Source organism: Engraulis encrasicolus, chromosome 13 (assembly GCF_034702125.1).
Source record: "Engraulis encrasicolus isolate BLACKSEA-1 chromosome 13, IST_EnEncr_1.0, whole genome shotgun sequence".
In the NCBI taxonomy this organism is placed as follows: Eukaryota; Metazoa; Chordata; class Actinopteri; order Clupeiformes; family Engraulidae; genus Engraulis; species Engraulis encrasicolus.
Window position 1 is genome coordinate 55,969,736 of NC_085869.1, and position 23,107 is coordinate 55,992,842.

General features: G+C 42.8%; 1 protein-coding gene across 1 annotated transcript; it reads left to right on the plus strand.

Moving 5' to 3' along the window:
* Nucleotides 1-8,601: 8,601 nt before the first annotated feature.
* Nucleotides 8,602-22,289, plus strand: LOC134461427 (golgin subfamily A member 6-like protein 26). The gene is made up of 9 exons (XM_063214357.1): nucleotides 8,602-8,781; nucleotides 8,956-8,982; nucleotides 10,220-10,549; nucleotides 11,089-11,112; nucleotides 11,500-11,523; nucleotides 11,672-11,737; nucleotides 12,093-12,413; nucleotides 20,429-20,482; nucleotides 20,669-22,289. The coding sequence occupies exons 2-9, from the start codon at nucleotides 8,958-8,960 to the stop codon at nucleotides 21,934-21,936; spliced, it is 2,112 nt and encodes a 703-aa protein (XP_063070427.1). The 5' UTR covers nucleotides 8,602-8,781; nucleotides 8,956-8,957; the 3' UTR covers nucleotides 21,937-22,289.
* The last annotated feature ends 818 nt before the right edge of the window (nucleotides 22,290-23,107 follow it).

The following is a 23,107-nucleotide window of genomic DNA, read 5'->3' on the forward strand; positions in this document are numbered from 1 at the left end:
ACAGAAAATCAGACTGTACCTGACCCAATATGCCACTCAGGTTCTGTACCTTGAGTGCAATTATCTCCTGGAAGGAACTGTTTCATTTTATCTGAGGCTGCACTAAAACGTAATGTTGCTTCGCAATATTGTAACACCAACAGTCTGACCTTGGCCTCTGACAAGGTAATCCCAATGGTCTGACAAGTTACCAGCTGATACAAGAGTTTGGTCATCCCTCTCAACTTTTAAGAAGCTGAAAACACACTTATCACACATATCATACACATATCTTCAAGGAGTATTTATCTTCATGCTCAACTCTTATAACCGTATAAGCCTGCACTCTGTATTTTCCACACACACTGAATGTAGCCATTGGATAAACGAGTCAGGGAAATGTAATGAACTTAAATTCCCTATACTGACCAGATCTAGACAGGGTGAGATGGCATTTAGTCATTATGCAAAATGCTGGAACCAGCTTCCTGTCCAAATTAGAACTGCCCAGATACTATCTTATTTTAAAAAGAAATGTGAAAAGGTTTATTCTCATCTGCCTTAAGTGATACAGTACAGTACACAATGCATTCTTTCTTCTCTTTTTTCTTTCTCTAATCGTTAGGACATTGAATGGCAATTTTGTATCATGATGTACTTTGATTGATTGATCGATTTTATTGATTTAGGTTTATCAATGCCATTACGATACCTGTATACATCAGTGGTATGTTGGTGCAGTGTACCATACCATATAGTTCCCTCACTGTGTTGTATTGGTTAATAATATTATACTTAAATATATACTAGGCTTCAGAGCACCACTACGGTTAATTAATGAACCAGCCTTTGAACTTTTATATCTATGGAATGGACTGGTTCATTTTCTTTCTTTTTTGGACACATTATGTATTGAACGATGTACCATCATCAATGTTGAGAATATATATACATATTAGGTAATGTTAGATTCAGCACAATCTCATCTTTTCCAGCTTTACAATAGCCTACAGATGCAAGAAATATATATATAAATATATATATAGCTGGCTCTTTCATGGGAGAAGAACTGGAGAGCTTCACTTTGTGGAAGATAAAAGATCTCTGAACAAATTGAATAACATCCACTCTATTTCCCCATCCTCTATCATATCTACCTGAAAGGAGTGATGCAATATTCTGATGAGCTAGTTGCAAGGCAATGGAAGTAGGTGGAGTCACTGCATTTTCCAGCTTAACAATACCTACAGATGTGCAAGAAATGATATATATATATACTGTATACGTATATGTATATACACTAGTGATAAATATATTTTCACCCTAATCTGATTCTTCATTCAAGCATAGTCTATAGCACCACACACTAATAATAAGTTTATTTTAAGTAATATAGCCTACTGTAATACAATTGTGAGCATTCCTGTCACCACTTAAGTGCATTGAAATAGGTCCTGTAACTCCCTTTCGATTTTTTTCATTCTGGGCACCTCATACATTTAACGATATGCCATCTTTAATATTCAGAAAATATATACATATGAGATATTGCTGGATTCAGAACAATCTCACCTTTCCATCAAGATATCATATGTGTGCATATGACATTCCCTGACAAAGCAATTACAATGTAAATTATGACATTCTGTATAAATATCACTTTTTTTCATTTTCCGCCTATTTTAGGTGTGTGATTGAATGCCTATATCTCCTTCATACATCAAGATGGTCAAATTCAACCACTTCTATCTGGTGCAGGTAGCCCCTGGGCACAAGCATACCAATTCTCAAAGCTCTCAGAGCTTCTGGTAATTTTCTGCATGTTTTTTTGTATATCTACTCCCATACGGAGAAGTCCCATTTTGGGTGCTTTTTTTGTTTGGAGGTGCATATGGAAATGTGTAAATTTTTTAGACTTAGCATTAAAATCACTTTGGCCAAGAATCATTTTCATGTATGGGACACCTTAGAGATGAGGAAAAACATTATTGGGTTTTGTTCTACCTCCGGTTGGGGTGTCTCAAAATTTTGAGGCCATTGTCACTAGCCTATTTTCTACAATTTAGATAGATAGATAGAATTCCTCTCTCTCTCTCTCTCTCTCTCTCTCTCTCCCTCTCCTATGTTTGCAGTGGTGCGTGCATGCTGGTCGCTCGTAAATTTGTTAAAGATAAAAAAATAAAAACATAAGCTCTTGAAACGGAATCACTATAGTTTCGCCAGGTCTCCTCGTGGCTGTTTCTATCAGCGGTTGATGCTGTTAGGACTATGGGCTGCATAAGCCATTTCGTTGGTTGTAGGCCTACCCTAGTTGGGAAGATGCACCAAGTGAATGTGAACTCGAATAGCGAAATCAAACATTGTAAATCTCTGAGGCGTGCTTGTAATTGCTTGCGCAACAATTTAAAAAAAGACAACGGTGTTGCGCAGCCCTCACAAAACCTTCATGACTTCCATGCATTGTGCTGACATTAATAGTGTTTTTTTTCACGTACGTTACATGGAGAAAATGACCATTACACATTGGGACAATGTTAAACTTAGTACAATGGAATAATTATTACCACTGTAAAACCGTCAATAACGGCAAAAATACTTATATTTGTGTGCTGTTGTGGATGTCGCCTATTTTTAAAGGCATTCGCAATGGATTCGGGGAAATCTGTCCTAGTCCTCCATTTGGAGTCTGCCCTCAGAAAATCTCAGTTTGGAGGGGTAGAAAGCCCTTCCACTTATGCCTACTCCTCTGTCTTAACGTGAATTGGGACGCCACTGTCCCTACATGTGAATGCGCAAAACGAAGGGGAAGGGGAAAGGCGTAGGGCTAAAAGGTGAAATGGGATTCAGCCCAAGTTTAGCGAACAGACACGTTTAAAAAAAACAAAAAAAACAGGTGATGGCTGTAGCAGGTTTGTGGCGCTCACAGACGTTTGTTGAATTAGCTATAGCCTAGATACGGAAAGATGTGACAGCCTATACTCGAGGCGAATTGTGTGTGGTAGGTGTGTGTATCAGGTGTCTGTTGCGCTTGCTTAGCGCTTTGAATGTTGGTTGCACAATTAAATATAGAATTTTGGGTTTACTGGTGATTCCATGGAGACACACGGCACGACTGAAAATTAGTTTAACTAATATCTTCAGTATTTAATGTCCAAACGTCGTGAAACTCGCATTACCACTGCAAAGTCACCTTCCAAATTTGAGATACTTCTGTGCCATGCTGCGGGAGTTATGCATGGAACAGACAGATCTGGCGGACAGACAGCCGTTCCTTGAATTATTAGATAGATTGGGGAAAACGCTTGCACCACTGTTGAGAATATGGGAATATGCATAAACGGCGCAAGTTAGTGTGCATTAGCTGTTGCTCACGTCAACTATTGTATAATCAAATCAATTTGTATGCTATGTTTTATTGAGGATATCAATATCATTGTCAAGGTTATAAGAGTATCAGTAGACTCACCAGCATGAGGCCTGGTTTCAGACGACGCCATTGGCTCCCTTTTATGGTAGTTGTAGCAGAGGGAACACAGGAGGAGGATTTATTTAATACTCTAAATATGGCAAAAATGTCAAGCTGTGTTACTGTCAACTGTGTTACTCATCAGCTGTGACAGTTGTTATGACAGAGTTGTTATAAGACACAGTTGCAATTCATGCCAACCGTAACAAGACGTAGAACACCTATTGCAGCTTGCATTTCCTAACTAGGCCTATAGCCTACATGATGACCATGATTGACCAAAATTACCAGGGGAACTGGATAGGGGCCAACATGTTTTTAGGGGAGTACATACTACCGCAGAAAAATTTGAGAGACCACCTCGAAATTAGCTGTTTTTCTGGTACTACCGCTTATTGGCATGTGTTTCAGTAAAATGAACATTGTTATTTCATTCTATAAACTGCTGACAACATTTCCTCTGAATTTCGAATGAAAATGTTGTCCTTTAGAACATTTATTTGCATAAATGGACCACCATCCTCAGAGGACAACTCTAACAGCAGCAGGTGTGACCAACCATTATTGACACAGAGGTCACACCTCCACAACAACATCAGCTGATTTTAAAGCACGTCACACATCAACACCCCAGTGACCCTCTGATGAAGACGTAAGTTATACCGTCGAAACATGTCAGGTGAAAGATAAAACTTGTACATGTCTGAAGAAAAACTCAAATGTGGTGTAGGAAAAATGTATTGTGGATACCTTTTGTATGATGGCGTCCTTTCGTGCTGTGCATCTAAAATGTCTCCTTTCCAGCACTGTGTCTAACAGCAGTATCAGATATCAGACAGGTAGAGCAGGTCAGGGATCTGGCGTCACAGATGACTTCTCTGACTTCTGTCAACACGTTTTCAACAAGCATTCTTCCTCAGCATCACACATGCATAAAAACACGCATAGGCCTACATGCATACATGCACGACCCTTCACAGCCATAGGCAGTGTAGGCAAACTCCACTAGGGGGAACCACACCAGAAAATCAGGGATGGAAAAAAATCTAACGAATCTAATCTAATCTAAAGAATCTAAAGAATCTAACACATCATAACAATGAACAGAATAAAAATAAATCATCATTAATAAACAATGCCTTATTTGCCACCCCCTGCACTGTTTAGGAGGTTAAGTTGTTACACTTGCATAAAAATACTGTGTTGCCACTTGAAGAAATTCTGTGTTGTCACTTTAAGAATGCAATTACACCTTGCGTTCGTATGGTCACTGCACTGACTGGACGCTGTCAGCTGTAGCACTAGTCTGCAATTAAGTTCAAATGAAATGCTATGTAACATTCTCTATTCTAACGATCTCAAGCAGTATTCTGCAATGTTGAATAGGCTATTTATGCTTAAAGGTGCACTGTAAGATGTTTAGTTATTTATTTCCAGAATTCATGCCACCCATTAACTAATGTTACCTTTTTCATGAATACTTACCACCACCATCAAATTCTATTATTCAAGTATTCATTATGACTGGGAAAATTGCACTTTTCATATGAAAAGGGGGATCTTCATGGTCCGCCATTTTGAATTTCCAGAAATAAACATTTTTAGCTGCAAAAATGACTGTACTTGGGCGGTACTAGAGAATATTAGTTTATTACTTAGTAAACTTTCATGAAAAGATCAAATTTGGCAATAGGCAACCCTGTTTCAATGAGCAGCATTGCACTACCCTTTTTGACCATTTCCTGCACAGTGCACCTTTAAGTAATGTAGATCTGTTTGTGAACACACACCATTCAGTTGATGATAAGGCCTACTTGTAGCTTCTTTGTACAGGTAGATGTTCTAATCAGCCATATTGTGCCAAACGAGCAAAAGGAGAAGTAGTGAACGCTTAAAAAAGTCTTTTCTCCAGGTCTTTCTGATTCAGAAAGGACAGACATGGTCAGTAGAGGACCATACAGGCAGGCCTACATGCTGACTTCGAAATTCCAAGAAGACTGGACAGGAGACGTTTACGTCAGCAGTATTTGTAGAGAATTATGAATACAGTGTATGTAAATGCATTTTGTGAAACTGTTCCTTTCTGGTGCCTGTTTTCCTATGAATGTACTCTGCAATGAAAGCGTTGCCTCTTTGGAACTGCAAACCAACTGCAAAATAACCAATGTGTTGTGTTGGGTAGGGTGGCAGCAAGCTGCAAAATTTACAGGGGGCGCTGAACTCATACTCGCCTAGGGCAGAAAACGGACAAGGGCTGGCCCTGCACACGCACACATGCATGCACGTACACACACACACACACACACACACACACACACACACACACACACACACACACACACACACACACACACACACACACACACACACACACACACACACACACACACACACACACACACACACACACACACACACAGATTATGAGATTATGTCAGAAAAAGAGCGATGTGCGTGGGTATTTTGTTGTCCACCCTTTTATATCCATTTTATTCAGTGTCTTCAAACCTCTTTATTTCTGTCTCTCCTTACAGTGTTTCCACTTGTCTTTATTCCTATATATTCTTTCAGCGTCTTCAAACCTCTTTATTCCTGTCTCTAATTGCAGTGGCTCCACTCATATTTTCCTTCCCTCTATCTCTCCTTTCAGTGTGCCCACTCCCCTTTTCCCTCTGTCTTTCTCCTGCTGTGACTGTGAACTACATGCTGCTGCCTCTAATGTGCCTCCCAGTCTGCTGTTGCCATTCTGCCCCACTAGAGAGAGCAAGTAACCATTGCATTACATCCACCAAAGTCTATTACAGTGACCATAATGATCACTGTTAACTGAAGGAGACAACTCCTGTACATCAGAAGGAGTTCTGACCCCACTGATTTAACTGCTGAAAATTCATATGAAAACCAGAGGGAGCCACTAACCAAACAGATTACACTGAGCCTGTGACGATTCATATCAGCACCAGAGAGCACCACTGAGCAACTGCTTCAGCTGAAGTTGTGACCATTTCATATCAACATATCGGAGACTGCTACTAACTAGTGGATACATTGAAGCTGTGACCACTCCATTCCACCAGAGAGAACCATTGGCCAAATTAACAATTTCAAATGAATCATTGATCCACAACAGAGGGGCCCACACCCAGGCTGAGACTATTCATCTCATCTCATTACATTTAGCTGATGTTTTTATCCTCTACAGCCATGGATGGAGGTGTAGGGAGAGGTAACGGTGGGGTTGCCCTTCTCATCTTAAGACCACCTCTCTATCCTGTCCAGATAAGGCCACAGCTCTCCTTCATTTAGTACTGAATGTTATGTTTTGAACATCAATTTCTGCTGTCTGTGAGTGAGAAACATTTGAATTTCACTTCAAAGAAATTGACAATAACGCTGGCTTTCAGTTTGACTTTGGGCTTAAGAGCCATCTAGTTGTAAACAGTTGAGTTGCAAGAGGGTCATATTACTGTTTTTTTTTCATACTGAAATGATAGAGAAAGCACAGATTGCATTAGCTAAATGTAAAAAAAAAACATTTGATATGCTGGGTATTGTATTGTCCTTCTCTTCTGTGCCAGAGTCAATCTTCCCTCCCTACACTACCACTGTGGAGAATGAATGTAAGGCCTACTGTATACCTATTATGGGTCAATCAATGGCGGTGAAATCTCCTCAACCCTTTTATTCTTCTGGTAATTTACTTCATTTAAGACATAAACATTATTGTGACCCAACAACAGGTGACAATAAACTAGCTGCAACAGTATAGAGTATAGGCATGTATTATAATTGTGTAGCCTCTAAAGTTTACACCAAAGATATGATGAACCTTTTCTTCTTCTTCTTTCTTCTTCTTCTTTCAGATTACAGTAAAGCATTTTATTTACATTATTGGGACCCAACAACAGTTTGACACATCTGGTGTGTGCAGCCCTAGTAATAGAGCAGCCATCTTAAAATAACAGGAGAAACAGATCAGCCATCTTTTTTGAGTCAGCCTTAAATAAATCAATGTGTAAGTGAGCAATCTTGAATTGACCGCATCAAATTCATCAATGCATCAACAGCATGTGTGTTTTATCAGAGAGCTCACCTGATCTAAATCCATGTGCATGCGGACGCGTGCTTGCGTGCATGCGTGCGTGCATGCGTGCGTGCGTGCGTGTGTGTGTGTGTGTGTGTGTGTGTGTGTGTGTGTGTGTGTGTCTGTCTGTCTGTCTGTCTGTGTGCATGCATGAGTTGTATGTGTGAAGACATAAGTGTGTATCTGTGCTTGCATGTTAGCGTGTGTGGACGTGGCCCTGTGCTTACAGGATTGTTTTTCATTTGATCTGGAGTTGAAGTCTGAATCTGCTCTCTTCAATATGTTTGTTAAAGGATCAGTCCTTTGTGTGAACATTTTTCTGAAACCCGACCTTAACTCCTGATTGGAACAAGATGAAAGAGTGAGTGTGTGGAATGATTGTATCCTTGGTCGAAAGCTATGATGTGTTTGCACTAGGGCGTAACTGTTGCTAAATGTTATTGTTTGATTATGTTTAATGACATTACTGTGACTGAAAGACAGCGTTACCACGTGTTCACGTGTATGTGTATGTGTGTTTGTATTTGATATGAGGGTGTAACTGTTTCTTAATGTGGTGTGTGAGTGTTATGGATTTGCTCTTGATGAAAGGCAGACTGGCAGACCACTGTACAGCTACTAAACACTGCAGGTTATTAAGCTGCAATCTTCTTCCCTCTGTACCAGGATATGCCTCATTCTGTTGTTGTCGGGACTCTGCACAATACCAACCCAATGAGCATCAACGTTGACTATGGACTCGGATTTAAAACTGGATGTATTTTTTGTTGACAATGGACGTGGATATGAGAGATTTATATATTTTTTCTTAACGGACATATAAATTTTTTGTCGGTCTGGATGTAATAGTTGATATGCATACTAGTATTGCAGCTACCCCACTGAGGACATCACATAGACTATGGATTTGGATATACGTATATTTGATTGGATGTGGAAACAATAGATATTTACTTTATTAATTGCCTATTGGCATAGAATAGATTTATATATTTTTATATGTTTTTGTTGACTATGGACATGGATGCAATAGATGATAAGCACAGTAGACCATCCCCCTGCTACCCCACAAGAGGCATCATATTGACTATGGATGTACTGTACTTCTATACTTGGTTTTATTTTTTGTTGTTGTTGATGACCATGGATGTGGATTAAATTGATAATCACAATAGACTTTTCAACACCTCTTACTCCACACTGACGTGAGAAGGTAAACTTGGTATTACGTGGACTACTGTACAGGACAAAGGTAAGTCACATATCTACCTACTGTGCACAGTGAATGCACAAAACTATATATTAATACATATGAGATGTGTTTATTTATTGTGTACATAATTTACTATGATTTAGTTTGGGATAATATCCGGACATTTTTATTGTGCAGCCCATCATGCATGGCCATGTCATCTGTCTGTTTCAGAAATGGCTAGAGAACTCCCAGATAAAAGTAAGTGTGTGTGTGTGTGTGTGTGTGTGTGTGTGTGTGTGTGTGTGTGTGTGTGTGTGTGTGTGTGTGTGTGTGTGTGTGTGTGTGTGTGTGTGTGTGTGTGTGTGAGAGAGAGAGAGAGAGAGACAGTGATGTGTGACAGACAGAGAGAGAGTTGTCCTGTCTAAATCAGTGAACGCAGTCTTGCACTTCGAGCACTGTTTCAGTGCATAGGGCACTCACACTGAAAATGCAGTGCACTGAAAGTACCACGATGACGCCCTAATAATGGTCACCAGTGCAGACCCTGACCTATGGACACTGTGTGCAGAAAATGGCCGCCATGCTGTTTACTGTATGTAATGGAAGAAATGTTCTGTCAATGGTCTTTTATATCTGTAAGTAAAGTTGATGAGATGACCAACCTCTTCATGTCAAGCCAAACATGTTGATTTTGAAGGAAATGTAAATACAGGCACGAGAAGCTACAGTATGTAACATAAACAGGAACCAACCGACATTTTGGCAAGCCAATGCTATACTAATCCATCACAGTAAGAGTATGTTAGTGTTCCAAACATTGCCACAACATTACGCACTAAAGACCTCCATGCACTGTGTGCACTATGCACTAATCGCCAGTGTACTGTGGGGATGGCACAAACCGCACCGAAAACCGAAACCGTACAATTCACACACTTACCGAACCGAACCGTGCAATCCATCGCAAACCGCAATTCATGTACTGCCCAGAAAAATATGTAAAACAGAGATTCTAGGAGTATCTTATCAAGTCTCTCTGATTAAAACATTAGCGTATAAGACCAAATCAGAGGATGACACAATTGAAATCATACTGTAGCAAAGGGGAGTAGAGTTGCCCAGCTGGGACTCGAACCCAGACCTTCTGGGGTAGTAAACTGGGGCTCTGACCGCTACACCAAAGAGCTGGGTTCGAGTCCCAGCTGGGCAACTCTACTCCCTTTCGCTACACATACCATTTTCACATTATAAGCCTATACAAACCATACGTAGGATATTTAGTGATAAGTCTGATTCTATTAGCCAGTGCACCATTTATCCTGAACTAAAAAAAATGAACCGTAGAGAACCGAAAACTGTGACACCGCGATATGAACCGAACCGTGAATTTTGTGAACCGTACCACCCCTAGTGTACTGACATATTTAAATCATTTAAGACATGCTGTATGTGTGTGTGCATGTATTGTGTTCACCACTCACCACTCTCCCCTCAGAGTTTGAACTGGCTCCGAATGAGCAACCTTTGTTGTGTTCTCCTGGCGATGATGTCACAATACCCTGCCGCCTCTCCCCGGCAACCAGTGTCGTTGCCATGGAGATCAGGTGGTTTCGGAACACGGACTGTGTCTACCTGTATCGGAACGGTCACGCAGCAGATGGAGTGGGCTTCGAGGGGAGAGTGAGTGTGGACCCTGTAGCACTGCAGACTGGGGACATGTCTCTGGTGCTTAAGGGGGCCTGGGAGACAGATGCAGGCTGGTTCCTTTGTCAGGTACTCCACGGGCAACATGTAAAGGAGGCCCGAATCGGATTCCTCTACCCCCGTGAGTCTTTTTTCAATCTGAGGTTTTGGGCTCCACCATCACATTACATTACACTTAGCTGACACTGAAGCACAAAAGAGTCAGCTAAGTGCAATGCATTGTAATGTAAAATCAGGAAACAAGATCATACATACTCATTACGATTCTTATAGGGCTCATCTAAATCAAACATTAGTACATTAGTACTCAGTAGACATTGCATTCACTGGAAAAGTAGTTGTAAATCACGGATACACTAGCCTACGTACAGTACAGTAAGGCTTAAGTAAACAAGCGTCCAGAGTTTTTATCACTATAAACTTTTGTATTATTATTGTACTGAAATTAGAAGTAAAGTAAACAAAGACAAACACACACACACACACACACACACACACACACACACACACACACACACACACACACACACACACACACACACACACACACACACACACACACACACACACACACACACACACACACACACACACACACACACACACAATAAGCAAACATGACCCATGACGTGTGTGCTTTCTGTGTGTTTCTCCATGCAGGAGGAAGAGGATCTGGGCGACCCGGTAAGGTCCAGAGGTGAACCGTCACACAGTTGGAAACATCACACACTTGGAAACATCACACACTTGGAAACATTACACACTTAGACTGCTATCACAAGTAATGTAGATTTTAAAGTATGTAAATTCTTGTTGTTTGTTAATGAAAGCTGCTGATTATCACGGAAATTCCGCCTGTCCGTCCCAAGTTCATTAAGTAGAAAAAAAAGCTCAATTGAAGGCGGAAAATCTGCTATACCTCACAGACGAGCTTGACTGAAAAAGCCAGGCTCATTGGCCTGACTGTCAGAGCACACCCACAACCCTATGATGGTCACTCCATCACAACTCATATTAGTTTGTTTTGATCAAACATAATCTGACTATTTTGGTCCTGTTTTATTCCTTTAGGAGAGAAAGACTGCAGCAGAGCAGGTACGTGTTTGTTGCTGTAAGACATGGTCATTACCATTTTGATGACAATAAGTTTATAATATAGGCTCTATGAAAGGATTAAAGTTGACAGAGAGAAGAATTGTGGAGTGTATGTGTGTGTGTTATAATTTTGACATGTCTCCCTCAGCGCACAGGGCCATATCTGATGGTGAGAGGGAGAGAATGGAGCAGTCCGTGCACTCTCTTCACATCCGTAAGTATCTGATACCATTTTCATAGTATACAGTACTGTAACTGAACTATTCAAAGATCTAACCCCTGTTCGTTACATATAATCATTCTCACTTAAAACACCTTCTTTCATAATCATTTGAATCTAGAGATCTTTTTCTGTCTTCTTGTAATAACATCTATGATGCCTTGAATAACCCCCCTCTTGCGTTTTGGTTAACGCTGACCCATTTACAGTTCACAGAATGTACAGTATAAAAGAGTCATCTATTGTTAATTTACTGCATTAATTTATGACTTTGGATTGTTAGATGGAAACAGCATAGTTCAACAAAGTATATATCTGAAGATTACATAATGCTTATGCTTATTCCCAGGTTTGTGTGATGCCGTGATGGCAAAGCTCTCTGTGATGGAACAGCAGATGAAAGAGACAGGCCAGGAGTTGGACGTCACAAAGAGACTTTTGCAGAATACAGACATAGAAGTGGAGACAATGAGAAGAAGAGAGCAGGAGAGACAAACAGAATTGGAGATGAGCAGTGAGGTGGAGACCACCAAAAGACAGCTGGAGTCACTGGGAAAGGAACTTATGGACAAGAATAGTCAACTACAGGAGCTGAGAACACAACTGATGGACAAAGAGAGAGAGATGGAAGAGAGGCAGAGACAGATGGAGGAGAGAGAAATGGGAACTGGTGAGATAAACTATTGTATTTCATCATTTACGTTATATTACATTATGTTATTACATCAGTGTGTTTATTTATTATTTATTTATTTTATTTTATTTTATTATTCCCTTTCTGTGTTGGCTCAAAATAGATATCATTGCAAACTTGTTACTAGTAGATTTTAGAACTCACAAATGCAATTAAACAGGTGCTGGATCAAACATTTTAAACGTAAAGAAAAAAAAGAAAAAAATGCACACACAACATTGCATACACACACCTGACAATGACTGTGAGGTTGAAAAGTTGTGTAAATAAATTAATAACTAGAAATGCACTCAGAGAGCGCAGACCTCCGCCAAGGAAGTTCAGGTCCTTTTTAGACACATTAGATAGGCTATGTGTGTCATGATGTGGTGTCATTTATGTAGATGTAGACCTGTTCAGAAAATTGAACCGTGAAGTTGTAACCAAATTATATCTGTCTCCATTATAATTGCCATGTCCTCTGGTTAGCTGTGGCCTGCTTAGTTCACCTGTGATTGTGGTAGGCCTATTGGCTGTGATTGTCTGTGATTTGCAAATGCTTATTGAAGCTCACAGGTTGCTATTTGTCACATTTTTAACATTTATTTAAAAAAAAACATGATATACAGAATGCCTTTAATACCTTTTAAAATAACCTTTAATTATAAAATAATCTCAAATCCAGACATGGTTGTCAAGGATAGCCTACTCCATCCCTCCCAGATCTGCATTTCACAGAGGCTAATAACTTTGATAGTGCAACTATTTATACAACTCTTGTTAGGAGGTAGCCTAGTTTATTTGCATGTTTCACGGATAAGTTTTGACTCTTTGAGGGCGTCGCTGAGTTCACTGACGCTGTCATTCCATAACCTCAAGCATTGTCAATAGGATTTTCTGGTCATTACATACAATTTAATTTGCCTGTTAACAGATGACTTGCTCATGGATCCATTCATTCATCCTATGTTTGTTCACCAACTAGGCCTAGTTGAAAACTTAACTTCGAGCTTGAAAGACGTGCCCCCTTTCCTTAGTTGCCAACGAGTGACAGAGTGAACTGGCAGTGACAATGTTGCCGGTAATTTCGTCATCATTTTTTTGAGTCAGAAGATGGAGTACATGGATCAATCAGTGGATGAGCTGTAGACCTATTGAACTACAATATATATATATATATTAGGGGTGGGCATAGATTAATTTTTTTAATCTAGATTAATCTCACTGTAATTATGAAATTAATCTAGATTAATCTAGATTAATCTATATCAAAATGGCTCATTCAGAATAGGCACGATAGCGAAATAATGCCGAAAAAAACCTTGGGGTTTCTTAAGACAGATGGCGCATTAGACCAGAGCTCATCTTTTTTTCCAAAATGCATCTCATCTTCAAAAAATGGCCATGTTGATACTTGGAGATGACAAAATCACAAGCAATCACACAGCAATATGTGTGTCCAATATGTTAGGAAGCATTTACAGTCATAAGATACTGAAATCTCAAAATGAACAGCGCTATAAGTTGTAGAGGCAAATACAGATAAATCTATCAAACATTTACTGTAGGCTATTTAAACAATATTACCTCAACAATTCAGCATTTCTGATGGGGAGAGAGAGAGAGAGAGAGAGAGAGAGAGAGAGAGAGAGAGAGAGAGAGAGAGAGAGAGAGAGAGAGAGAGAGAGAAAATCTGCCACTGACTGTTAAAAGGAGCAGCGGCTCCTTTAAGAGAGGGAGGAGCTCTGCGCGTAGTACAGCAGCCCTCAGCAGAGCCAGGCTACTGGATATGCCTATCTAGAACCTACAGCACTGGCACACGGCGATTTGACAGTTGTTCTCAGAGTTAGAATGCCAGATGAGTTACAACTCGACATGAATTCAGTTTGCAAAAAAAAAAGTCAAGCGCGACAACCGCGAGGTTTATTACCGTCGGACATGAGAATATCTCACTGAATCGCAAATGTGCGCGATTGCAACACAAACATTCAGCGAGAGTAGATATTGACAGTTTCAGTTTGACAATCTTCAAAATGCATAGGACTATCACACGGAATGTTTTGCAATTATAGCACAGGCAATATTTCTGGAAGTTGTTTATGTATTCTATGCAATGCGTGAGGAAATGTAGGCTATGTCGGGCTGGTAGCTACTCACACACAATAATGTCTCTCTATGCTTCACCTCAAACAATAACGTCTCTTTAGTCTACCACTTATGAAAAAGCACTCAAACAACAACTACCACGGCAGAGGGATTAATGTTTTCAGCATGCAAACACTTCATATTTAGTAGGTCTGCTGAAACAACAGGTGGAGAGAGGAGAAGCGACTGGAGCGCAGTCTAAAAGCGTCTGTCAATTAAACGCTATGGTGACGTGCATACCCAAACTCTAAACCTATATTTTGAGAATAGATTAACGTGCGATATTTTCTTTATCGCGCGACAAGAGTCTCACATTATCGCAGCACGTTAACGCCGATAACGGCCCACCACTAATATATATATATATATAGGCCTATATATTTTAACAGGGTCATGTTTTTTTAGAGATAATTAAAATTGGGATAGAATGAGGTAGGATTTGGAAAGCTATTGCGGGGAGCGTTGTGCGCGTGTGTCTGATGCTTTTGCTTACGGGGACTTCACGTTTCACAGAGGTAGTAACCAGTGCTTAATTTGTAAATCACAAGGTACCGGAACGCAAAACACATATGACATCACAGCGACGATGAGTTGGACAGAGGTCCCGGAACGCACAGAAAAAACTTATTACGCAAACGAATAAAAACGGGAAAAAAATAGATGCAATTCCCTGCATTTTAACGACATTGAGTCCCATGACAGCTCATATCTATAGGCCTACTTTTGTTTCTTAATACAAGGGACGGTTGGCGATCCAATGGCTATTTTAAACAACAGCCATAGCCTATTAAATGCTGTAATGACAACAACAAATATTTTTTGTTTGATCGCTAACTTTATGCTTAGTAGTTTCGTGCAGTGCATGGAAATTATGCTTTCCCCATGAGGTGAAAAGAAACCGAAGCGGTTTTCTACTAGTCTACCTATTGAAAGGACAGTGCATGGCTGTCCAATTCTTATCCTTTCTCGTATTCACACAACGTTGGCATAGGCCTATTAAACGTTAAATCCACGCTTTGTTGGCGACTTTGTTGCATATAATTTGGCTAATCCGCATGTGCTGTTGCGATATGCCACTTCACTGTTTCAACGGCTCGCGCACTGATGGTAAGCGAGCTGCGATTTTCAGGGCTCGCGCACTGATGGTAAGCGAGCGGCGATTTTCCCGGTAGACTTGGCTTTTCACACTGACTGTCTGCTCGCGCTACGGTCCGGTTGGAAATCCATCCGACCAATGTTTTATTTGGAGCGTGTAGGCCCTATTTGAATGAAATAGGCCTATCACCTTGTCTTTGCTGTTTTCGTGCTCAACTTGACTTGTAAGCAACTGTCTGGTCTTGGGAGAGAAGGAAACGCGCGCACACATGCTGAGCGCTCGCCAGCCGAGGAAGATCTCATCCTGTCACCCAGGCTGTCTTTTTCGCTAGGCTACATGACTGATCAATGCACCAAACGCAGCCCAGGTGCCACTAGTAGGCTATGTCCAAAACCTTGTGTGCCGACCAAAATTTGATGAAAACTTTTAAACAATGTTTGGCACAGCCAGGCTTTCCATCTCATCCGCGCATATGAACAAACAACGAGAGAGGGGCAACTTCACGTAGCCTACATTTAGTCAGTAGGGAGTAGGCCCTATAGTAGGGATGGAAATGTAGCCTAGTAGATCTATAGTTATGATTCTTAATGTATGGGACAAGCAGTAGGCTACCAATTGCGCTTCCCCCACCAAAATAGCCACGCAAACGCTGGACTTCTCCTACTGCAATAAAAGTGGGGAGGTCGCGACTTTCGTCTTGAATGTTGCTAAATTTTAACTTGGCCTCCTCCATGCTTGCAGACCCCAAAAGTCCCCAAAAGCACTTCAGAATCCTCTCCCTTTCACTCAAACAAACACACTCTCTTACACTAGTTTTGTGAGATGGCTTTGTTTTCCATTGGAAATCCAATATGTCGAATAATTAACTTACATCCCCGTGCGTCGCGACGATAAAATATGTCGATAGTTTTTTTTCAGTCGGTGCGCGTTGCCTTCAGCTCTACCATATTGTAACGGTGCAGCCGACTGTAGGCTATTTTTAAGTTTTAAAGGTGAGTTGGGCGTCAGGCAGCAATACGACTGCCTTTGGTTTAGCCTTGTTACCTTTCCAAATATGAATTTAAAAAACACTGACCAACACATAAGAAATAACTTAGATCAACACAACGAACATCTTTTCTCATTTTTTAAGTAGGCTAGTGCACTTTTGCAAACCCTTGTTTGCAGACTTGCGCGCTCGGTCTCAATTTGGAACAGCGCACATCAGTGTCTGGCTTTAGCATTCAGAAATGATGGTCTTCTCTGCGCGCACACTTCATGGTTCCTTCTCGCTTGCTCACTCGGCTTGTGGTTGTTGTGATCCTGACAGTCTCAACCCCTAGGCCTATAGGCTGCTCAGTGAGATGGGAAATGTAGCGAACATGGGATAATGCTGCACTCTCACTCCTGAGGAGGCAGAGATAGTCCGTTACAATATAGTAGCCTCTCTGTATTTTTTTTTTAAATTCATTCACGAGAGGTTCCGGATCAGCCATAATAAGTCCCGGAACACAGGGGGGTCAAAATTACGAGGTGGGGGATCCTGTTCCGGCATGATCCGGCTCAAATTAAGCACTGGTAGTAACTCTTTGAATAGTCCAACTATTTACAATTCTTGTTCGTATTTCACTGCTACGTTTTGGCTCGTTGAGGGCATCGCCGGATTCACCTGCTTGACGTGCTTTCTTTCATTCAATAACCAAATTGACAGAATATTCTCAATAGCCTACTATTGAAGAGGCATGCCCTGCTCCCTATTCCCTTAGGTAGGCCTATATTGAAAATCACTGTTCGCCGTTATGAAAGTCTTCACCGTTCGTTCCGTTCGTTATGAAATAAAGTTCAGCGCTTGTTGAATACATCAGGTGATGCCACTTGCAGCCGCTCCCTAAGCGACTGTGGCTTTTGGCCTGGAGCCGATATCGTCAGACGGTGCCCAGCCGTCTTGGGGTGTTTCGACCCTTAACCGTAACACCCTCCAGCTGGCGGGTCAGCAGTGGTGGCCAGGTCACTGCTCATCGGCTCCAGGCCTCCAGCCCTCCTCCTCCCTCTTAAACCACAGCCAACAAGAGGCTCGTTCTGCTGCCTCCCCTATCCTGCGCACTGCTGCCTTACGCTCTCTGCCTACCACGCCGAGTGTAGTGAGCGCCGACCATACTGACTGTGCCGGGAACCCTCTACACCCCACCTCGATTGGAAACAACCAAGCTTGCCAGCCTTTCTCCCTGCACTCCATTATGAGGTCTTGATATTTCAGTCTCTTCCTCTCGTGGGCCTCATCGCAGCCTTCCTCCCATGGCACTGTTAGTTCCACGAGGACAATCTTCTTGGCCTGCTCTGCCCAGATGACTATATCAGGCCTCAAGGTGGTTTGGACAACAGGGGGGAACATGAGCTTCCTTCCCAGGTCAGCTGACATTTCCCATCCTTGTGCCCCTTGGAGGATGTTGCTAGCTGGTCCTAGCTCTCTTCACAGAGGATGTCCGCTCTCCTGCCCTGATGAACTGTACTGCTGGTACCTGTGGCTTGGGAGGTTGCGGTCTTCTCCTGGCCTGCTCTAGGATGTCTGCGATCACGCGGAGCACCTGGTCGTTTCTCCACCTGTATCTCCCCTGGGCCAGAGCTGTCTGACACCCTGCTAGGATGTGGGACAGGGTCCCCTTTCTCCCACACAGCCTGCAGAGCGGGTCTTCCCTCATGCCCCACCTTGCCAAGTTCACTGGTGATGGCAGTACGTCATACACAGACCTCAAGAGAAAGCTTACACGGAATAGCTCCAGCCTCCAGAGTTCAGACCACGTGACCCTCCTGTTTGGGAGGTCCCATCTGGTCCAAGTACCCTGGGTGGCTAGTTAGACAGCCTTTGCCTTCCGTGCTTCCTCCTCCTGGTAACGCACTTCGGCTTGCACCATCTCCCTCCTCTGCTGCACAGTTGCCTTCTTCCACTGTATAAAGTGTGATGTTCCCAGTCCCTGGCGGCCAGTGCAAACGTTGCCGACGATGTCCCTCATCTTCAAAGAGCTTTCAGCTTGCCTGACCGCAGCGTCTGCCAGCCACTTGCGGCCAGTTCTTGTGGTGACTCCGGCTTTGCTGACACGTTCATCTTTAGAGTCCCTTAGCATCAAGGTCACCCTGCACTTGGCCACCTTGAACTCCTCTACCACAGAGGAAAATGGAAGTTGCAGCTGTCCTGACCGGATGTAGAGTCCCACTGCTGTGAAGCTGGGAGGGATGCCGAGCCACCGCCTTAGCGTATTATGCTGGAATGTTTTGTGTTGCTGGCGATATGCTATGCCTTCAGTGCGCTGTTATGAATCTCTTCACCGTTCGTTCGTTATGCAATTAAGTTCAGCATAATGTTTTGTCGTACTGATGGATATGCTATGGCTTCAGTGCACTGTGAAGCAGCAAATCACCACGGACTATACAGTAGTTGCAATTCGCGTGCACCTTTCCCTAAGCATTTACGAATGTTTTGTGACAGCATTGTGAACTTCAACAACCTGCAATGGTGCTTGTTGAAAGAGCCGTAGGCTATGCCAAATACTTTTCTCACATGGGCTAGTTGATAGTGGTTGGTGTAGGCGCTCTCGGCAAAGACAGTTAGTCCCTTGGGCCGGTCTCACGAACTTGGAGGAAATAGATGGGATGTGCGGTGTGTGTGTGTGTGTGTGTGTGTGTGTGTGTGTGTATGTGTGTGTGTGTGTGTGTGTGTGTGTGTGATATTCTTGCCGCGTCGCGTTTCACAGAGGCTGCTTCAGTGCGCTGTGAAGCAGCAATTAAATCACAACGGATATAACACTGGTTGCAATTTGCACGCAGCAAATTACCACGGACTATGTGGCAGTCTAAATACAATCCCTTCAGAATTGTCCAATTCACCCTCGCGCACCCCGTGGCTGTATGCCAAATACGTGCGCTGTGGGCTCACGTGGGCTAGGCTTTGATAGTGGTTGGTGTAAGCGCTGTCGCGGCAAAGACAGTCCCTTGAGAATTGTCCAATTCACCTCGCACACCCAGTGGCAGTCCGGGAAGGTGCCAGGACACCTGTGACATAGTTTGAGACCAGTGCTGATTTCACCTCGTGCATCTTGTTGCTAATGACACTCTGACAGGTGCAGCAGGACGTTTTATAGCACAATAATCAAACATTTAGTTTTTATTCAGAAACTAATCAGGCACGGTCAGAACAAACATAGGATACATAGGCCTACTAGAAAATGTATGCAATATTATATGCCACATTAGATCTGCTGGATAAAACTTTATTTCATGGAAATAGTCCATAAAGCTCGTTATTAAATAGTGGGTTTTAGGCTAGTGCTTCGTTGAAAATGCTGTTGTGGTAAGCAAGCAGGTAGCCTAAATAAATGTTTATTTCTGCTATACTGTAAATGCGTGTTGTTTCATGGACCAGAGCAGCCTGTGCATGTGTAATGGGGTATGCATGGGGTAATAAAAATAACTTTTCGTAGGGCATCTTGCGGCCATTATGAAACTGATGTGGTAGACCTTCGCATCAGATCGAGACGAGCTGCCTTTTCCTCAGACGAAGACGCAAAGAGTCCTGACAAATCTTCAGTATTCGAGGCGTTGGGTGTGAGAACGTGCCACCTGCCAGCTGCTAGTGTTCTAACAAAAGAGGACTCAGGCCCATTGTGTGTACGTGTACACTACAGTATATTTGGACTCTAACCCTGTGTGTGTGTGTGTGTGTGTGTGTGTGTGTGTGTGTGTGTGTGTGTGTGTGTGTGTGTGCGTGTGCGTGTGTGTGTGTGGTTCTGATGCACAGATGTAGGTCTTCCACACAGGAGAAGACGATGGAGCAGAGATAAGCCTCCATGCAGTGAGTCATCTGTTGCCTAAATGTTATCCGTGTGTGAACTGTATGTGCGTATTTAAAATTCCCACAGCATCAGATAACATGAAATAGCATTACTGCTTGCATGACGGAATTTGGAGCTCTTTGTGTGTGTGTGTGTGTGTGTGTGTGTGTGTGTGTGTGTGTGTGTGTGTGTGTGTGTGTTTGCAGTGGGAGGAGAGAGTCCTGGTCTAGTCCACCTGGTGTCTCCTCCTGCTGTGTCTGAGCTAAGGCTGGTGCTGCTGGGGAGGAGTGCAGCCGGGAAAAGAGCAGCAGGAAACACCATCCTGGGCACAGGAGAGTTATGGAGGCAGGCCAGCACGCAGACATCCACAGAGAGCCAGCACAGTGAGAGCAGCCAGGGGGAGGTGGCTGGGAGACAAGTGACTGTGGTGGACACTCCAGACTGGTTCTGCATTGAACTTTCTGAGAAGGACACAAGACAGGATGTGGGGCTTTGTGTCCGTCTGTCTGCCCCAGGACCTCACGCGTTCCTCCTGGTGGTTTCAGTTGAGCCATCTGAAGGGGAGGAGAGGAGGATGCTGGAGAAGATGGAGGACATTTTGGGGGAGGGCTGTTGGAGACACACACTGATCCTCTTCACCCAAGCCGAGGGGCTGGAACAGAGGAGTTTGGAGGATTTGCTCCAGACAGAGAACCAGGAGCTCCAGCGTCTATTAGATAAATGTGGGAACAGGTGTCACCTTCTTAACATTAGTGACAGGCCTGAAGACACTGAGATTACACAGCTGCTAGAGAAGATAGTTGAAATGGTATCAGGAAACAGAGAGACATTCTACAGCTGTGAGACCTACCAGGAGGCAGAGAGACAGGTGAGAGAGATTGAGAGAAGAATTCAGAGAAAGAGAGAGATTAAATTCATGGAACAGAGGCTTGAGACTAGCAGAGACACTGATAGAAGCAAGCAAACATCACTGCCGATGATGGAGGGAAGGGTAGGAGTAGAGGAGAAGAAAGGTGAGGAAGGTGGATGTGATGATGAGAGAAGAGAGGAGGATAGGGGTGAGTATCAGAAAGGAGAGGAGGAGGAGGAGGAGGAGGAGGAGAGCAGAATGAGAGAAAGCTTTGAGAGCAACTGGAGAGGACCAAGGGAGAGAGGGAAAACTGATGATGATGAGGAGGAGAGAGGTGGGAACATGACGAGAGGATATGAGAGAGATGAAGAGGAAACAGGTCTCATGGAGATTATTCACACTGAATTGTGGAGGTTCTGCTGGGAGAAGTCTGAGAGAGAGACAGAGAGAGTGAGACAGATGGAGGAAGAGGTGACGAGGGTTAGACAGGAAGAGGTGGAGAGAATGAGACAAGCAGTGGCAGACAGAGAGATAGAGGTGGAGAGAATGAGCGAGGCCATCAAACGATTGAGCACATCTCTCCTCACTGTCATGAGTGCAGATGGCCAGCTAGGAGAGCGATAGATAGAGGTATACAATGTAAAGCAATTTGAGTGCTTGAGGGAGTGGAAAGGTGCTTTATAAATGCAGTTCATTTACCATTTACATGCAGCACTGGACTGGAAAACTTACCAAGTGTGCTTGGTATCTACTCATACGTTCTATATGCATTACATTACATTACATTACATTGCATTTGACAGACGCTTTATAACCAAAGCGACTTTCAAAAGAGGACATAATCATAGCAAACATCACTAGCAGATACAAAGTTCACAGGAAATATACAGAACCACATGTGCAGATGCAAAGAAGAGTTCGTTTTTTTTTAAATTAGAGTACGCACATACACACATACATACACATCATGTCAAGAGTTTGGCCTGAGGCTAGGGCAGCTCAGACATTAGTCTAGTACAGTGATTCTCAAAGTGTGGTCCGGGGACCACTAGTGGTCCGTGACAGAGCTCAGGTGGTCCGCGAGGGGATTTCTACCTATGTAGCAGTAGACTTTATTTATAACATAGGCCTGCCTAATTACAAAGCTAAACATAGCAGAAGTCTTATTTCAACCACAATAACACAGACTTGTAATGTGAATAAGAAGTAAGTGAACTACATCAAAATTAGTCATGTCAAATTAGCACCCATCAACTGTCAATTCAATTGAAGGTGGTCCCTGAACATTTTTTGGGCGGACAAAGTGGTCCTCGGTCTGAAAAAGTTTGAGAATCACTGGTCTAGTAGATAGTGACGAAAGAGGAGAGTCTATACTTGCTTCTTGAAGGCTGCAAGATATGTGCTTAGTCTTGCTGCCTCTGATAGACCGTTCCACCACTTGGGTACAACAACAGAGAACAGTCTTGACTGGGAGTACCTTGAGCGACTGGATGGCAGAGCCAGACAGCTTGTGCTGGAGAAGCACAGTTCTCTTCCAGTAACAAAAAGCTTTAGTAAGTCCTTCAAATAAGCTGGGGCCGTTCCTGCGATGGTTTTGTAGGCAAGGGTCAAGGCCTTGTGCGATCGGTAGCCAGTACAACTCAATAAGGAGTAACATGGGTCCTTTTGGGTTGATTGAATGTCAACTGTGCCGCCGCATTCTGGACCATCTGCAGTGGTTTTAGTGCACAACCAGGTAGACCTGTCATGACTGAGTTGCAGTAGTCAACGCGGGACAGGACCGTGGCCTGGACCA